General features: G+C 37.0%; 1 protein-coding gene across 1 annotated transcript; it reads left to right on the forward strand.

The window, feature by feature from the left end:
- Window positions 1–2,659: 2,659 nt before the first annotated feature.
- LOC109062396 (serine/threonine-protein kinase NLK2-like) lies at window positions 2,660–14,301 on the forward strand. Its single transcript, XM_042720601.1, has 12 exons — window positions 2,660–2,906; window positions 4,648–4,955; window positions 5,124–5,253; window positions 5,403–5,458; window positions 8,152–8,258; window positions 9,506–9,591; window positions 9,665–9,874; window positions 10,418–10,519; window positions 10,632–10,718; window positions 11,738–11,936; window positions 12,031–12,124; window positions 14,105–14,301. The coding sequence occupies exons 2-12, from the start codon at window positions 4,648–4,650 to the stop codon at window positions 14,151–14,153; spliced, it is 1,428 nt and encodes a 475-aa protein (XP_042576535.1). The 5' UTR covers window positions 2,660–2,906; the 3' UTR covers window positions 14,154–14,301.
- Window positions 14,302–17,982: the final 3,681 nt, after the last annotated feature.

Genomic DNA, 17,982 nt, shown 5'->3' on the forward strand with positions numbered 1-17,982 from the left:
TCAGTTTTTAGTTTTTATGGTGGTTTATTGGCATGGCAAATATTTGTACAATGTATTATTCCCAAAGCAATTTCAGCATTGTTTCAGCATTGCGAAACAATAAAATACAATAAAAAATGCTAAGTTAAAATAGTGAAAGACAATATAAATTATGGGGAAAAGCTTAATTGGTGGAGATATTAATAAATATTATATATAATATTTATATAATAAATATTGCTGTCAAATGCTTAATCGCATGCAAAATAAAGTTTTTGTTTACATAATATTTGTGTAAGCTGTGTATATTTATAAAGTATATATAAACACATGCATGTGTATATTTAAGAAAAGTATGTTATGTCTATATATTAGATATATTTATACATAACATAAAATATAAGAATATGAAAACATAAATGTATAAACAAAATGTATACTGTATGTGTGTGTATTTATATACACAGTACATATACATATATAATGTAAACAAAAACTTTTATTTTGGATGTGATTAATCGCGATTAATCGTTTGACAGCACTAATAATAAATAATATATAATTTATATAATATAATAATATTTATTAAAATTAAAGTTTTTACTTTCATTATGATAGGACAGTATTCAGGCTGGAAGTGAAGTTGGAGAGAGAAATAGAGAGAGAGAGAGAGAGACAGAGAGAGACAGGATTGGGAAGGACTCGAACTCGAACTATATATATATAGGTGCCTCTCAATAAATAAGAATGTTGTGGAAAAGTTAATTTATTTCAGTAATTCAACTCAAATTGTGAAACTCGTTTATTAAATAAATTCAATACACACAGACTGAAGTAGTTTAAGTATTTGGTTCTTTTAATTGTGATGATTTTGGCTCACATTTAACAAAAACCAACCAATTCACTATCTCAACAAATTAGAATATGGTGACATGCCAGTCAGCTAATCAACTCAAAACACCTGCAAAGGTTTCCTGAGCCTTCAAAATGGTCTCTCAGTTTGGTTCACTAGGCTACACAATCATGGGGAAGACTGCTGGTCTGACAGTTGTCCAGAAGACAATCACTGACACCCTTCACAAGGAGGGTAAGCCACAAACATTCATTGCCAAAGAAGCTGGCTGTTCACAGAGTGCTGTATCCAAGCATGTTTACAGAAAGTTGAGTAGAAGGAAAAAGTGTGGAAGAAAAGGTGCACAACCAACCGAGAGAACCGCAGCCTTATGAAGATTGTCAAGCAAAATCGATTCAAGAATTTAAGTGAACTTCAAAAGAAATGAACTGAGGCTGGGGTCAAGGCATCAAGAGCCACCACACACAGATGTGTCAATGATTCGGCTACAGTTGTCGTATTCCTCTTGTTAAGTCACTCCTGAACCACAGACAACGTCAGAGGCGTCTTACCTGGGCTAAGAAGAAGAAGAACTGGACCTGTTGCCCAGTGGTCCAAAGTCCTCTTTTCAGATGAGAGCAAGTTTTGTATTTCATTTGGAAACCACGGTCCTAGAGTCTGGAGGAAGGGTGGAGAAGCTCTTAGCCCAAGTTGCTTGAAGTCCAGTGTTAAGTTTCCAGTCTGTGATGATTTGGGGTGCAATGTCATCTGCTGGTGTTGATCCATTGTGTCTTTTGAAAACCAGAGTCACTGCACCCGTTTACCAAAGAATTTCTGGAGCACTTCATGCTTCCTTCTGCTGACCAGCTTTTTGAAGATGCTGATTCAATTTTCCAGCAGGATTTGGCACCTGCCCACACTGTCAAAAGCACCAAAAGTTGGTTAAATGACCATGGTGTTGGTGTGCTTGACTGGCTAGCAAACTTATCAGACCTGAACCCCAGAGAGAAACTATGAGGTGAAGGCCACTGTCAAAGAAACCTGGGCTTCCATACCACCTCAGCAGTGACACAAACTGATCACCTCTATGCCACGGCGAATTGAGGCAGTAATTAAAGCAAAATGAGCCCCTATCAAGTACTGAGTACATGTACAGTAAATGCACATATACTTTCCAGAAGGCCAACAATTCACAAACTTCTTCAGTCTGTGTGGACTGAATTTATTTAATACACGAGTTTCACAATATTAAATGTGAGCCAAAATCATCACAATTAAAAGAACCAAAGACTTAAACTTCTTCAGTCTGTGTGGACTGAATTTATTTAATACACAAGTTTCACAATTTGAGTTGAATTACTAAAATATATTAACTTTTCCACGACATTCTAATTTATTGAGAAGCACCTGTATATGTGTGTGTGTGCGTGTGTGTAATAAATTCTTAATTTGTAATATTATAATGGGACCATATAGCAAATATTGTTTCACTTCCAGTTTCTACACAAATTTTTGTATTAACTGCATTCATCAAGCTCAACCTTTCAAACCTGTTACCCCGCCTGTTACTCTGTTAAAAAAATGAACACAAAAACGATGAGATGATAATTGTGCATCACACAATTTTATAGTCTCAGATTCTAGTAAACAACTTAAAACTAATAATATTTCCTGAAGGTGATGCACCTGTTTTCATTTATCAAATTTTTTTTTTTAAGAAAAAAAGTTTCAGGTTCCGTAACCTGCACCCTGTTGCTGTAAAGCGGGGTGAGTGAGTGTATAATTAGCAGAAGACCGTGATCGGTTAAACCGCGTCCCTCGCATTGTTTACACCGGTGGTCCTCCCCTCCCCCACACACTCATCCCTCCTTTCTTTCACTCCTTCCCCCTCTCTTCCAACTCCTCCTTCTCCCTCTCCGCCGCTATTTCCAACAGCTGATTTCCAGACCAGAGAGAGAGGAACACGGCGAGACCGCTCAGGTGTGGAGTCAGCTGCAGCAGAAGGATTTAAAGCGGGCAGAAATGCGCGGAGAGCGCTGCGATCCGCACGCGTCCGTCATGAAGATCTGAGCTCCGCCGCCGTCCGCTCCGAGAGGTTAGCCACGGTGCTAAAGCTAACTTTACAAACATCTGCAGCCAACAAAACGACATTATCGGCCTTTGTCAAGAGTTACAGCTCGTGTTTCGTTTGCTTTGTGCGTTAGGTTGGACCCTATTCACTTTGTTATTATTTTCGCTTTGAAATAGACCATTTGTGCATATAAACATCATATATAGGTCACGGAGCAGATTAATTAGCTAGCTAGCCGGAGGGAACAGCTGGTGAGGTCGCGTTAGCTACATTATTATTAGAGTTAACTGGCTTGAAATTCTATCAGACTAAACAAAAAAATGTAGAGGATTGAGATACAGGCTACTGTGGTATGTGGAAGGGCTAATGGCAGCTTATAAATATTAACCTTGTAGCGAGTCACAAGGGTAACTTAGCTTGTTAGCTCGGGTTTATAGAGGAAAGAGCAGCTTGCGAACAAAGATGAGGAACGGGACTGATGTGAACTTCCCAGACGTGTTGCAAGCGCAAGTTTTTGCAGGCTATTCACACTGATATTATAGAGAAACGATCTGTCAGACCACCGACCGAGCACATGATTAAAGTGCATCAACCTTTGGCGTGCATTTGGTCTAGAAATGTTTCTGAGTGAGCTGCACTGTTGCAATGCGGCTGCAGGAAGTGAACACTGGCTCTACAGCTTGTTTTTATTTCCTAATATTTATCTATATGTTTAGGTTCAATATTTTATGTATTTATAGCTAATTCTTTTTGGACTGGTTAACTGTTGAGGAAGTCTTTACCTTAACAAATTACCATAGTGCATGTTATTCACACAACATCAAAAGGAAAGGAATAGTTACATTTATATGATACATGCATTTAAACATATAATATATAATAACATATAATATATAACGTGTTATGTAAAGCTTTAATGTGACCACAGTTTTTAAACCCCCCAAAATGTCAAAAGATATTTCTCCCCAACATTCTGAAGTCATGTGATAACTTTGTATGAGGAGCAAGCAAAAATAAAAGGCATATTTCTCTGGAAACTGCAATGCAGATTTTGATTGTCATTTCACTTCTGCATATTCAGACTTGGAGTTCGGTTATGACACACACACACACGAGAACTGATGTTGCAAAGTGATGAATGGCATTTAATTGAGATTCATGGGTTTCAACAGAATGTGAAGATTTTCAATGGATGATGCCTGTTTTATTACTTTTGTGTTCCATGAAAATTTAGTGGGAATTTTCTGTAATTTTAGTACATCTCAAGTTTAGCTGTTTTTTGCACTTATCAATTTGTTACGAATGTCCTGGTTTGCATCCAGGGTCCAGAATTAACACCTTGCCAAGCGCCAAATACAAGTGACAATTAGCTTTGGCTAGTAAATTTGCCAGGATTTTCTGTCAGTTAGGTACATAGTTTGGTCTCATAATTTAGAAATTTGTGTTTATAGATACTTTTGGACTACAGGTAATCAATTTAAAGGGATAGTTCAAAGGGAAAAATCTGTCATACTTTACTCGCCCTCATGTCACTCCAGATCTGAATGGCTTTCTTTTTTTACTATGGAAAACAATTTAATGTATATGTTACTGTGTGCTGGTAACTAAACCGTTTCAGTTCCCATTGACGTCCATTGTGTGGACCAAAAATACCATGAGATCAATGAGAACTGAAGCTGTCTGGTTATAAGCATTCTTCAGATGCTGACAGAATTGGTGGACAGTCGCTTTAATGATAATTCCTCACCTGTGTTTATCATGCAAGATGGCTTTCCATGGATCCTCTCGGCCAACAGTGTGTGGTAACTTGTTCCCTGGATCAGAGTTAGGCCACAAGTATTTTTGTGTCAACACCACGACCGGCACTACCTCAACGGGTCTCAGCGCAACACCAAATCCGACCGGACCCAACGCACCCGCTGGGACTCCCAGACACCCGGCGTCTCTCGGGGGCAGCGCAGGCGGAGGGGCAGCCATCCCGCAACCTCACAGTAACCCAGCAAGTGAGGTACCAAGTCCTGCTGAAATGGAGCCTGATCGGCCCATCGGTTATGGTGCATTTGGGGTGGTCTGGTAAGTCCCGCTGTCATCTTGGCACACTGATTTATGATGTAAAATATGTTTACAATTTAAAAATTCTTTTTCAGTGTGTTTTAAAGTTTCATTACAATTTGACCAAACCCCCAAAGTTTTGGCAGTGGTGTTATATTACATACTCTGGCTATCCTTTTGCATTGATAGGTCTGTGACGGACCCTCGGGATGGGCGTAAGGTGGCTCTGAAGAAAATGCCGAATGTCTTCCAGAACCTGGTCTCCTGCAAACGTGTGTTCAGGGAACTCCGGATGCTGTGTTTCTTTAAACATGACAATGTAAGTTTTGCGGGTGGGGAAGGGAAGCTCGCTTGCGTGGGTGGCCATAAAAAGAGAGAATGGGATTATTGTGAAAGACATTGTGTGTGTTTTCAGTTTTGGAACTTGATTGCATGTTTTTTGTAAATGATGGGAATTTGCTTTGGTAGGTGCTGTCAGCCCTGGACATTCTCCAACCTCCACAAATCGACTGCTTTGAGGAGATGTATCCTTCAGACTCATGCTTCACCTTTTATTCTCTTCATGCCTCAGTACTAAAGGGATTCAAGGGATGGTCCACTCAAAAATGAAAATTCTCTCATTATTTATTTGTACTCATGCCATCCCAGATTAATGACTTTTCAGTTGAAAGCAAAGATTTAAAAAAAAAAAAAATCTTTTTTTTTAGTCCATATAATGCAAGTGTACAGGACCCCCAAAGCTGATGCTTAAAAAAACCACAGAAAGAAACACAATGGTAACCCATATGACCTTCAGAGGTGGATTGTCTTCTTCTGTGTTGATCTGAAGAAAGTTGTTCTAAACCTGTGTGAGCTTCTTTTTTTCTGCTGAACACAAAAGAAGATATTTTGGAGAACGTTGGGAAACAAACAGCTGCTGACAGCCTTTGACTTCCATATTATGGGAAAAAAGTATAATGGAAGTCAATGGTTTCCGGCAACTGTTAGGTTACCCACATTTTTCAAAATATCATCTTTTGTGTTCAGCAGAAGAAAGACACTCATACAAGTTTGAAACAACTTGAAGGTGAGTAAATGATGACAGAATTTTTATTTTTAGCTGAACTATCCCTTTAGGTAGTTGATTTGTTTCCATTAGGAGTGTTTGACGGTATATATCATGTGGCAGATGGTATAACGTTTAACCGCAGTAGCTGTATTTGCATGTGTATCAGTGTTGTGCTTTGTTATCAATGTGAAAGTGGTAGACATTGAGTAAAGGCAGACCAGAATATGACCCAAACATGTGAAGACAAGGAAGATACTGTGTAAAGAGTTTAGCTGATTTAGCAAATTGGTGTATTAATATTGAATGTAACTTGCATATATGTGGATTTGCTGTTCTGCAGGGACTCAGAATTTGGAACATTTAGTCTTTATAATATTAATTTTTACAGCACAGGCTAGTATTTATTTTTAACTCCGGTTGTGCATAATGTGAAGCTGTTTTTGCACTTATTAATTTATGAATGTCCTGGTTTGCATCCAACGTTCAAAAGTAACACCCTGCCAAGCGTCAAATACAATTGAAAATTAGCTTTGGCGAGTAAATTTGCAAGTAGCTGTGTTAGGAAGTGCATAATGCAAGTAAAGTATTTATGTATATTTATTATGTATATTATTGTGTATATTTATGTATATGTAAATACACACATGTATAAAGGAAAATTTATTTATAAAATATAAATATATAATATAAATATATACATGTAAATTTTTTCAAAATGTACACTGTATGTTTGTTAATTTATATATACATAATAAATATACACCACAAACACACATATATTACATAAATAAAAACTTTTATTTTGGATGCGATTAATCGTTTGACAGCACTAGTTTACATACTATATGCATCCCTCTACATTGTGAGTAAATCTTCACTCTGGGTGACTAAATGATGGCTAATTTTAGCCAATGGCTAATAAATTCTCAGATTTTACACGGAGGCTAGTATAACTTTAGCACAGATATATTTTCATTCACCGAACACTCTGACTGATCGCTTCAGAGTTTCACTCTCCATCAAGCGATCTGTGATATTTCAGTTCATCTCAATGGATGTGCAGCGCACCTGTATTTGATGTACCGTAAACTCCGGTGTGAAGGCGCATGACTCGCCGCTGCTTTGGTCCTCGCTGCAGAACACAAGATCCAGGGGCGTGGTTGGATCCAGATCCAACTCCTCCCACCTTACATATACCTAAACCGGCTACTGCTTTCCCCATGATGTGGATCCAGCCACGCCCCCTGGATCTTGTGTTCTGCAGGAGGGGCTACTGCTTTGCTGAGAGCGCTGTGTTGTGTTTCTCACACATGCAAACAGAGAGAGCGTGAGTCTTCTCTTACATACCACGCTGAATCGACGCTCTACATGTAAACCATATTCTTTTTTGTATTTTTCTGTCAAAATAATGGAGTTCATTTAGAATTATTCAGCTTTTAGGAGCAAGCAGAAGTAGCAGCAAGCAGTGGGGGCGGGGCTAATGCGCAAACGGCAATCTCATTGGCTGGCGCTCATCTATTACCGTCCCTGTTTTGATTTCAGCAAAGCAGTTTGACCGAACACAGACAACATGATTAATATTCATGAACCCAGCAGTCCATCAATCCTTAGTGCCTTGTATATGTTATTAGTAGTAGTATTATATCATTAAATAGTGCTTAATTATCAAAATATCTTAATATAATGCTTGATTGACTGATTAAGAAGCTACGATTTAAGAAGCTGTGCCATGTATGTATGTATGTATGTATGTACAGTGTGTGTGTGTATCAGTCTGGTGAGTAAACCAAAAAATTTACTAGCCAACAGCAATTTAATTGCCAAGGTGTCCGTAGAGGGTTGTATATGTGTGTACTGTGTATATTTATTATGTATATGTAAATACACACATACATGTATAAAAGAAAATGTATATATAAAATATTTATATATAATATAAATTATATACAAGTATAAATATACATACAAATATTTGAAAAATATATACGTGTGTGTGTGTATTTATATATACATAATAAATATACACAGTACACACACATATAGTATGTAAACATAAACTCTTATTTTGAATGCGATTAATCATTTTGCAGCCCACTAGCATCTAGTAGAAGTTGTTATTGTGGCTGTAGGTGTTCTGCAGGTCAGTTGTTGTCTTAACTGGGTCTGTAGATACGTGATCACTGAGCTCATGCAGAGTGACCTACATAAAGTCATCGTTTCCCCTCAGCCTCTCACCACCGATCACATCAAGGTGTTCCTCTACCAGATACTCAGGGGTGAGTTCACATGGGCATATGTCACTTTTGGATTACATTTTTCTTTTCTTTTTTTAATTTTGGGAATCTGGAGTATTTAATCAGGACAGATGAAAGTTTGAGTGTTATGTGCCTGTATTGCAGAATGGGATTATCTTTGACCTTGTAATCATCCTGAGAAGCTTTAATCTTATGTTCTGAAAATAAAATTTGTTAGCAAAATCCCAGTGAACTGTTAATCTTGTTTGGGGCAATTTTTCCTCTTGTTGCTGGGCGAGTCCGGTGAAGCTTTTAGCTGAGGCTGTGTTTATAATGAATCTGGAGTAGGGATGATAATATTAATGGAGTCATACTTGTGAAATGTTTTGAATACCAAAATCTGAAATCATGCAATGATTGTACATAAAATGTTGTGCTAATGTTGCCACACTCTTAGTGGAGAGCAAGAGTAATTGTACCCGTAGATGAGATTGATGTGTGATTTCACAGGTTTTTCATTGGTGCTTGTCCACTCTGGCCATTTTATGGTTTTTATCGTTATTTTAGTTAGGGTTTTATTTTAAACACACTACTGTTCAAAAGTTAAAGGTTTGTTAGAGGTTTTTGAAAGAAAGTATATTATGCTCATCCAAGCTGCATTTATTATCAGAAATTCAGTATGTGCAATGATGTGAAAAAAATTATTGCAATATAAAATACGTGTTTTCTATATTAATATTTATTAATAATTTATTCCTGTGATGGCAAAGCTGAATTTTCAGCATGTCTTCAATAAAGTTTCTGATCTTTCAGAAATCATTCTAATATGAGGATTTGGAACTTGGAAGAAACATTTCTCATTATCAATATTTTTGTGGAAACAGTACCAGTAACTGTTTTTTAAGATCATGTTATGAATATAAAGTTTAAAAGAACAGCATTTTGTAACATTACTGTCACTTTTGATCACAAACTTCAGGTGTGTGTGTGTGTATATAAATATATTAATATATTCAATTTGGCTGGATTAAAAACAATATGTTTATTCTTATGAAAAAGCCCCAGATCCTTTAGATATTTCCTTTTATTTTGTTTTGTGTGCCTGCCTTTCAGCTTCATCTTATGACATGAACTAGTGAAGGCAAAGTACCACACAGGTGTTGGTTTTAGCAAGTACAGGAAGTATTAATTTCCTAATTAGCACAGTTGGCGTTTTGTTGTGTGATATGTTCTTCCTTTATGTCAGTGTCAGTGTCCTTTATGAGATGTCCTCTTTCTGTTTCTCGCAGGCCTGAAGTACCTGCACTCTGCAGGCATTCTGCACAGAGACATCAAACCAGGGAACCTGCTGGTCAACAGCAACTGTCTGCTGAAGGTAATGTGCACATCAAATGTGCTCAGTCAAATAATAATGGCAGAGCGAGATGTCACTTTTCCTTCTCGTTTAGATTTGTGACTTTGGCCTGGCGCGTGTGGAGGAGCCGGATCCTTCTCGTCACATGACCCAGGAGGTGGTGACGCAGTATTACCGTGCTCCAGAGGTTCTGATGGGATGCCAGCATTACACTTCATCTATAGACGTATGGTCTGTAGGCTGCATCTTCGCAGAGTTGCTGGGCAGACGTATTCTCTTCCAGGCTCAGAGCCCCATACAACAGGTAATAATGTACACTACCATTCAAAAGTTTAAAAAGGGGACTGTTTATTAAAGAAATCTGGGGGGGAAATCCCATTTACAGAAACAAAAGCAGCACCGCTGTTTTCAACATTGATTTAAAAATGTTTCTTGAACACCAAATCAGCATATTAGGATGATTTCTGAAGGATCATGTGACACTGAAGACTGGAGTAATTAAATAATGAGATAATGAAAATTAGTAATGAAATAATGTAAATTAGGCTTTACCATCACGGGAATAAATTACATTTAAAAGCAGTTATTTCAAATTGTAAACACATTTCAAAATATGTTTTTGTTTTTTTTGATCAAATAAATACAGCTTTGGTGAACATGAGCCTTCTTTCAAAAAACATTAAGAAAGTCATACCGACCTCAAAAGTTTATGTACTGCTACTATATATTAAAGGATTTATTTTTTTTAATATAAACTTTAATCTTGCTGAAAATGAGGTCTTTTTAATTAATTTGATTTTGAGAAATAGTGTATTAAAGTGTTTCTCCTTCTCTCTGTTTCTCTCAGTTGGATCTGATCACTGATCTGCTCGGGACTCCTCCTCTTTCTGCCATGGCATCCGCGTGTGAAGGAGCACGAGCGCACATTCTTAGAGGACCCCACAAACCAGTTCAGTACCCTCCTTTACAACGATTTATTAGTCCATAAAGATGTAATGCACAAATCTGTCCTCAAATCAAATACAATATCCTAACTTTTATTTGTGCTTTCTCTCTCTTAGCCCTCACTGTCTGTTCTGTACATGCTCTCAGATGGAGCAACACATGAAGCTGTTCATCTTTTGTGCCGCATGCTAGTTTTTGATCCAGTGAGTATGACGTTTCTAGATCACAATAACTGTCTGCATTTTGGCTTATGTTTTTGTGTGATTTATTTATGGCCTATACTTAAAATAGTTATGTTGAGGCTATATACACACTTCTGTATTTGTATTTGTATTTCATAACATTTACATATAAAGCACATTGTTAAAATAAATATGTGACCCTGGAGCACAAAACCAGTCTTAAGTTGCTGGGGTATATTTGTAGCAATAGCCAAAAATACATTGTATGGATCAAAATTATAGATTTTCCTTTAATGCCAAAAATTATTTGGATATTAGGTAAAGATCATGTTCCATGAAGATATTTTGTATATATCCTACGGTAAATATATTAAAACTTAATTTTTGATTAGTAATATGCATTGCTAAGAACATAATTTGGACAAATTTAAAGGTGATTTTCACAATATTTAGATTTTTTTTTTTTTCCTTCGGAACTTTTGGGATTACATAAATACACAACTGTGCAAGTAGTTTTTGGCAATTTTATTATTAAAATCTTACATATTGTGCCTTCGATATAATTTTGGATGAGTAATGAGAATATAGTGAATCATGATTGATGTCATCGTTGATACTATTACAGTTTAGAATACATGGTTTAGATTTTATTCCTGTGATAGCAAAGCTGAATTTTTGCATTATTACGCCAGTCTTCAATGACGCATGATCTTTCAGAAATCATTCTAATATGATGATTTGCTGTTGAACTTATTATTGTCTTATCACTGTTGAAAATAGTTGCACTGCTAAATATTTTTGTGGGAACTGTGATACATTTTTCAGGATTCCTTTAATATGTTCAAAAGAACAACATTCATGTGAAAAAGAAATCTGTTGTAACCATTCAAGTGGCTTAACTGTCACTTTTGGTCAATTTAATGTGTCTTTGTCCAAAGTATTAATTTCTTTCTTTTTTTTTTTTGGTATTATTTTGGAGTGAAAATGACTTCAGTTCTTCTTCTTCAGGTAATGGTATGTGTGTGTGTCTCCATCTATAGGCTAAGCGCATCTCAGGCAGTGACGCTCTGTCTCATCCGTATTTGGATGAGGGTCGTCTGCGGTACCACACCTGCATGTGTAAGTGCTGTTACTCTGTGCCGAGCGGAAGGGTGTACACCCGAGACTTTGAGCCGCCTGCGGATCGACCTTTCAGCCACAACTATGAGCAGAGCATGCACTCCGTCTGGCAGGGCAAAGGTGACTCACTCTGGCGCTTTGTTACGATTAAATCTCCATCATCTTTTGACATGAAGGACCTATTTTGATGACCTGTTTTCTCTCTTCGTCTCAGAGCTCATCCATCGTTTTATAACAGAGCACCAGCAAGGCAAACGAGTGCCTTTGTGCATCAATCCCCAGAGTGCAGCCTTCAAAACCTTCATCAGGTGAGTATAAGAACAAGTGTTTTTTTTCACAACTCGTCTCTTTTTCTCAGTATATGCACTCAAAATTAAAAATGAAACAGGGCTGTAGCCCCTGCCCTTTTTTAAAATGAATCAAAAGGGGCCCCTCTCAACAATGATCAACAATACAATTTTGGTAAAAAAAAAAAAAAAAAAAAATGCATTTGAATTATAATTAATATAACAACTTGTACAAAGCAGTAACAAATTGCTCAAAATTCAGAAAATTCCCATTTATTTTATCTGTCAGTCTGAGACGATGTTGCATGCATCTCAAACAAGCTGAAGTTTCATGTGACAATGTGAAGTGGAGCGATAATTTCCCAGTCTTATTCATAAATGAAAACCACATAGCCATTGTCTCTTTTCATATTTGTTAACAAATGTGAAATGGATAAAATAGAAGTTGTTGTGTTTATTTGTATGTAGCATTTCATTTACTCTAATTTATGTACTGCATATAATGGCACTTTTCCACTGCATGGTGCGGCTTTGTATGGTTCACTTTTGACACTTTTCCATTGCATGGTACAGCGCGGTACGGCACACTTAAATCGTACCACCTCGGTTGAGTTTCCAAGCGAGCTGCACCGATACTAAAATGTGACGTCTTAACCATAGACTGTATAAAAACATGGACGTTATGCCCGTGACGTCACCCGTAGTTTTCTGAAGAGCGTTTTTGAAGCTCAAAGTGGGCGGAGCAGGCCGTTGCCATCTTGGCAGCTCATCACTCCCAGATAATAAAAAAATGGACAAAAAGACGGGAGGTGGTTGCTGAAGCCACGCCCACCTAGCTCGACGGCAGTGTCAGCAGCAGCAATCCACCTGTCACTCAAGTGGCCACGCCCTTAATTATTCAGAACTTTAAGGCTTAATAAAATTTAAATGAATGAGTTATAAAAAAAATTCACCTCCGTCACAGTTGTCATGAAGGGCAAAATTAGCTATATAGACCAAAATAATTTTTTGCACCAGGCTGTAAACATGTTTTTTTTCCCTGCTGTAAAGCTGGGCATTTTAACATGGGGGTCTATGGGACTGACTTCCTTTTGGAGCCAGGCTGTAGCGGTTTTCTGCAGTTTTAGTCACTTCCTTAATGGCTTCACGAGAGAGAGCGGGAGGTTGCCGCTTGGTCTTAACACTGCAGATCGCTGATTGGTCAGAGATAACCGTTTCTATTAGCATCGTTGGATTTGCGACAAAAGACACCTAACCCGCTAGATTTAACTTGTCAGCAACAGCCACCACAGTATCGGTCGCACGACTTAAACAACTTTCTTTAAATATTCTTTTTTTAAAAGTCTGGCTCCTTTGTCTTTTTTTTTTTTTTTTGCGCATTTGTTATCACAGTTACACTGTCACAGCAGTAGAGGTGGTGCAACTAGTATATAATCCAACCCATTTTGAAGCGATACTAACTGCAGTGGAAAAGCAAGCTAGCCGAGCCAAGCTGTACCACGCAATGGAAATAAGCCATAATATACAGATTACATATTATTTATATAATAATAAGAATGAATATATTTATTTATTTATTTTATGGTTGTGATGTTACAGTGTGGTCTCTATAAAAACAATTTTTTGTATAGTTATTAAAGAGATGGTTTACCCAAAAATGAAAATTCTGTTATTAATTACCCTCATGTCCTTCCAAACCCATAAGACCTTAATAAATCTTCAGAACACAAATTAAAGATATTTTTGATGAAATCCGAGAGCTTTCTGACCCTGCATAGACAGCAGCGCAACTACTACGGTCAAGGCCCAGAAAGGTAGTAAAGACTTCATTAAAGTGCTTCAGCATAAATCATTTCATCATAATAAAATACTTTATGCTAAAAAAAAAAACAAAAATAAAAAATAAAACAAAAAATAAATACTTCAAAAAACAATCCACATACCGGCATAAAAAAAAACTACCAAAAACCATTTATTTCTGTTTTTATTTCTTTATATCAGATCCACAGCCTGGCATTCCTCAAAAGTATCAAGGAAAGAAGAGAGATGAGGGATGAGGTGGATTCTGGGAAATGTGGATCATAGGAGCAAGCATGCTTTGGAGATGAAGATGGATCACATGCTTTTGAATTAACTCTCAGCACTCATTCCAATTCGACATGGGAATTTTAAGAAAAACACTTTTTTTTTTTTTTCCAGATCCACTTACACGACACTGATGAATAATGCTTTTGATGCTGCTGAGAACACTTTTATACTGACTGTGTGCTTGAGGATTTTGGGAAATAGAATTTTCCACAGTAAAAAAGAAAATGGACTGTTGAATATGATTGAGCCAACGTCAATGTTGTGCAATACAGATATCTGGATTAATGCAAATGACGAGACTGCGCTGACCATGATTTCACTAACAGATGAGATGTCCATAGCATCGCCCCCGCGGCCATCTTCAATCTGCCGCTGTATCTCCAAACTCTGTCTATAGACTTTTATCACTGTGTTCCTTTTCTGGGTTCTTAGGTTTTATTCTGAAAATAATTCTGGTAACCAAAAGTTCTTAAGTCTTCTTACTTTGTTACTGCTTCCCCTTTCCGTTCTATGCCTTTCTGTCCGATATCACTCAGTTTTTCTAGATCCCTGAGCTTTTTTTTTCTTCTTTGCTCTTTTTTTGGGGGGGAACCTCTCAACATTTCTTATGAAGCACCCTGTGCAAATGATCCCTGAGCAAATGCATTCGAGATTTCGAGATAGTGGCGTCTCGTGATGACAGGTACTGTGCCGTTCCCACCTGAAGCATCTTCCCAAAGGTCCCGCCCCCCTCCTAGGACCAAACAAGAGCGCTATCAGCATCCCGCTCTCTGATTGGGCGAGGCTCTGTAGGCAGAGAAGATAGATTGAATATTATTTATTTTCTCTTTTTAATTTATTGTCGTCTTGTCCATCTTGTTCGGTGTTTGTGTTTGGCGGACCAGATGCGTGGGTTTCATGGCGACATGAGCGAGCCATCTGGTCCATGAGTGTTTTCGAAAAACTGCGGTTTCAGAGAGTTTAGGGAATGTGCAGTGTTGTAAAAAAAAAATGTTTTTTTTTTTTTTTTTCATATATATATTTCATTACCTCAACCGGCCCTCATTTCACTGGGCTGGTGTATATAGACTGAACCCAATCGTTTATCAAAAATGTACTGTAATGCAGTCGAATGACGTCAAGTGTGTGTGTGTGTGTGGAGCTCCTCCACTGGGCCACAGTCTCTCTCTGAATCCATCTGCTTTTCTTTTTCCTTCAGAGTGGATTGTCATGACAGTGGCTTATGGTTAAATATTAGATAGTTGTTGGGGAAATGCTGCTGTTTGTGTAATACCTCCAAAACCTCCCCGACTCATTTGTAAAAGTAACACGTCTAGAGCTCAGGTTTCATATTATACAATATGGACTAGACTGTAGACACTGTAGACGTGTGTCCAGGCAGTCGCTGGTGCTCTCTGGGTTTATTGCAGAGCTGAATACTCAAAAATGCCCAGTACTGTAAGCGTTTGCCTCCTACCACCAGGTGGCAACACAAGCGCAGGGCACAATTGGTTGTATCAAGGCAGTTATTGCTCATCAGTAATGTCTCTCAATGCATGTGTGTATGTATGGACTTCACTTGGATTTGCAATTGCAGTGCATTAGAGGTTTTATTTCAGAAACGTTTTTTAAATGTGCTGTTGCTATTTAATTTTATTATAGAAACGTTTTTTTCCTCTCATTTCCCCCCCCCATGTTTTGTGACCTTTTTTTTTGCTTTTGGTTTAAATTTTTTGTTTCTTAAGTTGATGTTGTTTTTATGACCAGTTGTGCTATTGTGTTGGTAGAAAAACTAGCAGAATAGTGACGCGAGTGAAGATGAGTGAATTGGTTCAGTCTTAGCGACTGCCAAGCAGAAAGTCAACATTTTAAGTGAATGGTGAATTTCTTTTAGTCGTAAGATAGATGTTAGAAATTTTTAAGAAATTCAAAACTTGATATTCGTGTTAATGACTATTATGGCTTTGATAAAATGATTGAACAGTTGTTTTAAGATGGTTATTACTTTCTTGTTATCTGTTTTTTTTTTGTTTTGTTTCTTCTTCTTTTTTTGTCTTTGCATTTTAGAAGAAAAAAAAATGTTTTTGGACTTTTTGTGTTCCCAACAAATACTTGAAGTTTTTAAGAGGAAAAAAAAAAAGAAAAAAAGAGAGACATGGATTATGGTAAATAGACATTAAAGAGACAGACACTGGAAACCTTGCCTCTGCATCTTATTGGTCTGTCATCAAAAATTGCATTGCGGGTATGGGACAGAACAATGGCATTTCAATTACAAAGATTTGAAGAGGTTTTTATGTTTTGGAACCAGGGGTGTTTAAAATCAGCATGAAATGAAAATTCTAAAATCTACGCGTGTGTTATTTTTATGTGTGTGGGTTTTTATTATTATTATTATTATTTTTTTTGTCATTTCGTAATGTTTAATCAAAATGTCATATCTGGACCTGCCGGTGAAAACAAACTTTGCCGAAATGTCGCTACTAACTTATCAAATTTAAAATAAAACAATAAAAAATAAAAAGTTTACATAACTAAGGTTTAGTATTTACAATATCTATTAATGACTATAAATATAAGTAGTTACATATACACCGAGGGCCTCATGAATCAAAGGCTTTGTGTATCATTCAAATTTGTAAAACCACATGTACATCAGAATCTGCACAAGGTTCATTTGAGTTTAAGTACATTCTCAAGCTTTTTCATGTTCCCAAGTCCCCAAAGTAACCACAAATGGATCCTAGGATACCTTTTTTTATAACTGCATTTGCATAAGATTTCCATATGCATATTGCCTTGCAGACACAAAATAGTGGTTTATACAGATTGCAATAAAATAAATATTTATCTAAAATTCCGTGAGACCAGATAGTTTTCAGATAATGTATTTTGAACACGCACCAAATATATTCTCACCCCACATGCAATTTGGGAAACCAAAGATGCTGCTCATAGGATTTATTTTGTGGACAGTCTTCACTGTAAAACATCTAATCACAGCTGCAGCTGTATATTTGATGATACAGATATCGAGACAGCAGAAGTAAGATGAACACAAGGGAACATACAGTGAAAAGCTGAACACTATGGTCCCCATATGGTGCAAAGACAGAGTTATCACTGTGAACTGTTAAGTTGGAATCCATAGTGACCCATTTCTTTGTGCAATCTTGTATAGTACAAGCACTGAAACAAGAAATCATCACGGACATAAAAACATGCTATCTCCGTAGAATGCCATAGGAAAGATTTTTAAAAGCAGCACATCCATTAAATATATTTTATGGCAAGTTTATTTTTAGGCTCCATGGGTCCGATGTATAAAGTGAAATTTACCATATACACACTGGTATTTATAAAAAAAATAAATAAACTTGGCACATGCACACTTAACTGGTGAGAGCGTAGTATTAACCACCTTTCCCCGTCATGCCTGACAATAGAAAATTGCATATTAAAAAAAAACACAATCTACTAACTGCTATTATGTAAAACATGCACTGACACTGATTTTTGTTGCACAACACATTCTGTCAAGTCAGGGACTAAGCGTTTAGCAAAAGTTATGTTTGATGGATTTGCTTAATAAGTTATTTAAAAAAAATGTAATGAAAGATTACGAGAGCATATGAATGTAAACACTGCAACATCCCATAAAAACAAGAACAGTCGAGTTTCAATTAATGGTGACTTTAAACTCATAGACTAAACTTACTCTCTGCCTGCGTGTATTAGACAAACAATACGTATTATTTGAGCAGAACATTCATAATTCTGTTTAGTACGGACTACTGAAACAATAAAAGATA

This window comes from Cyprinus carpio, chromosome B3, assembly GCF_018340385.1.
Source record: "Cyprinus carpio isolate SPL01 chromosome B3, ASM1834038v1, whole genome shotgun sequence".
In the NCBI taxonomy this organism is placed as follows: Eukaryota; Metazoa; Chordata; class Actinopteri; order Cypriniformes; family Cyprinidae; genus Cyprinus; species Cyprinus carpio.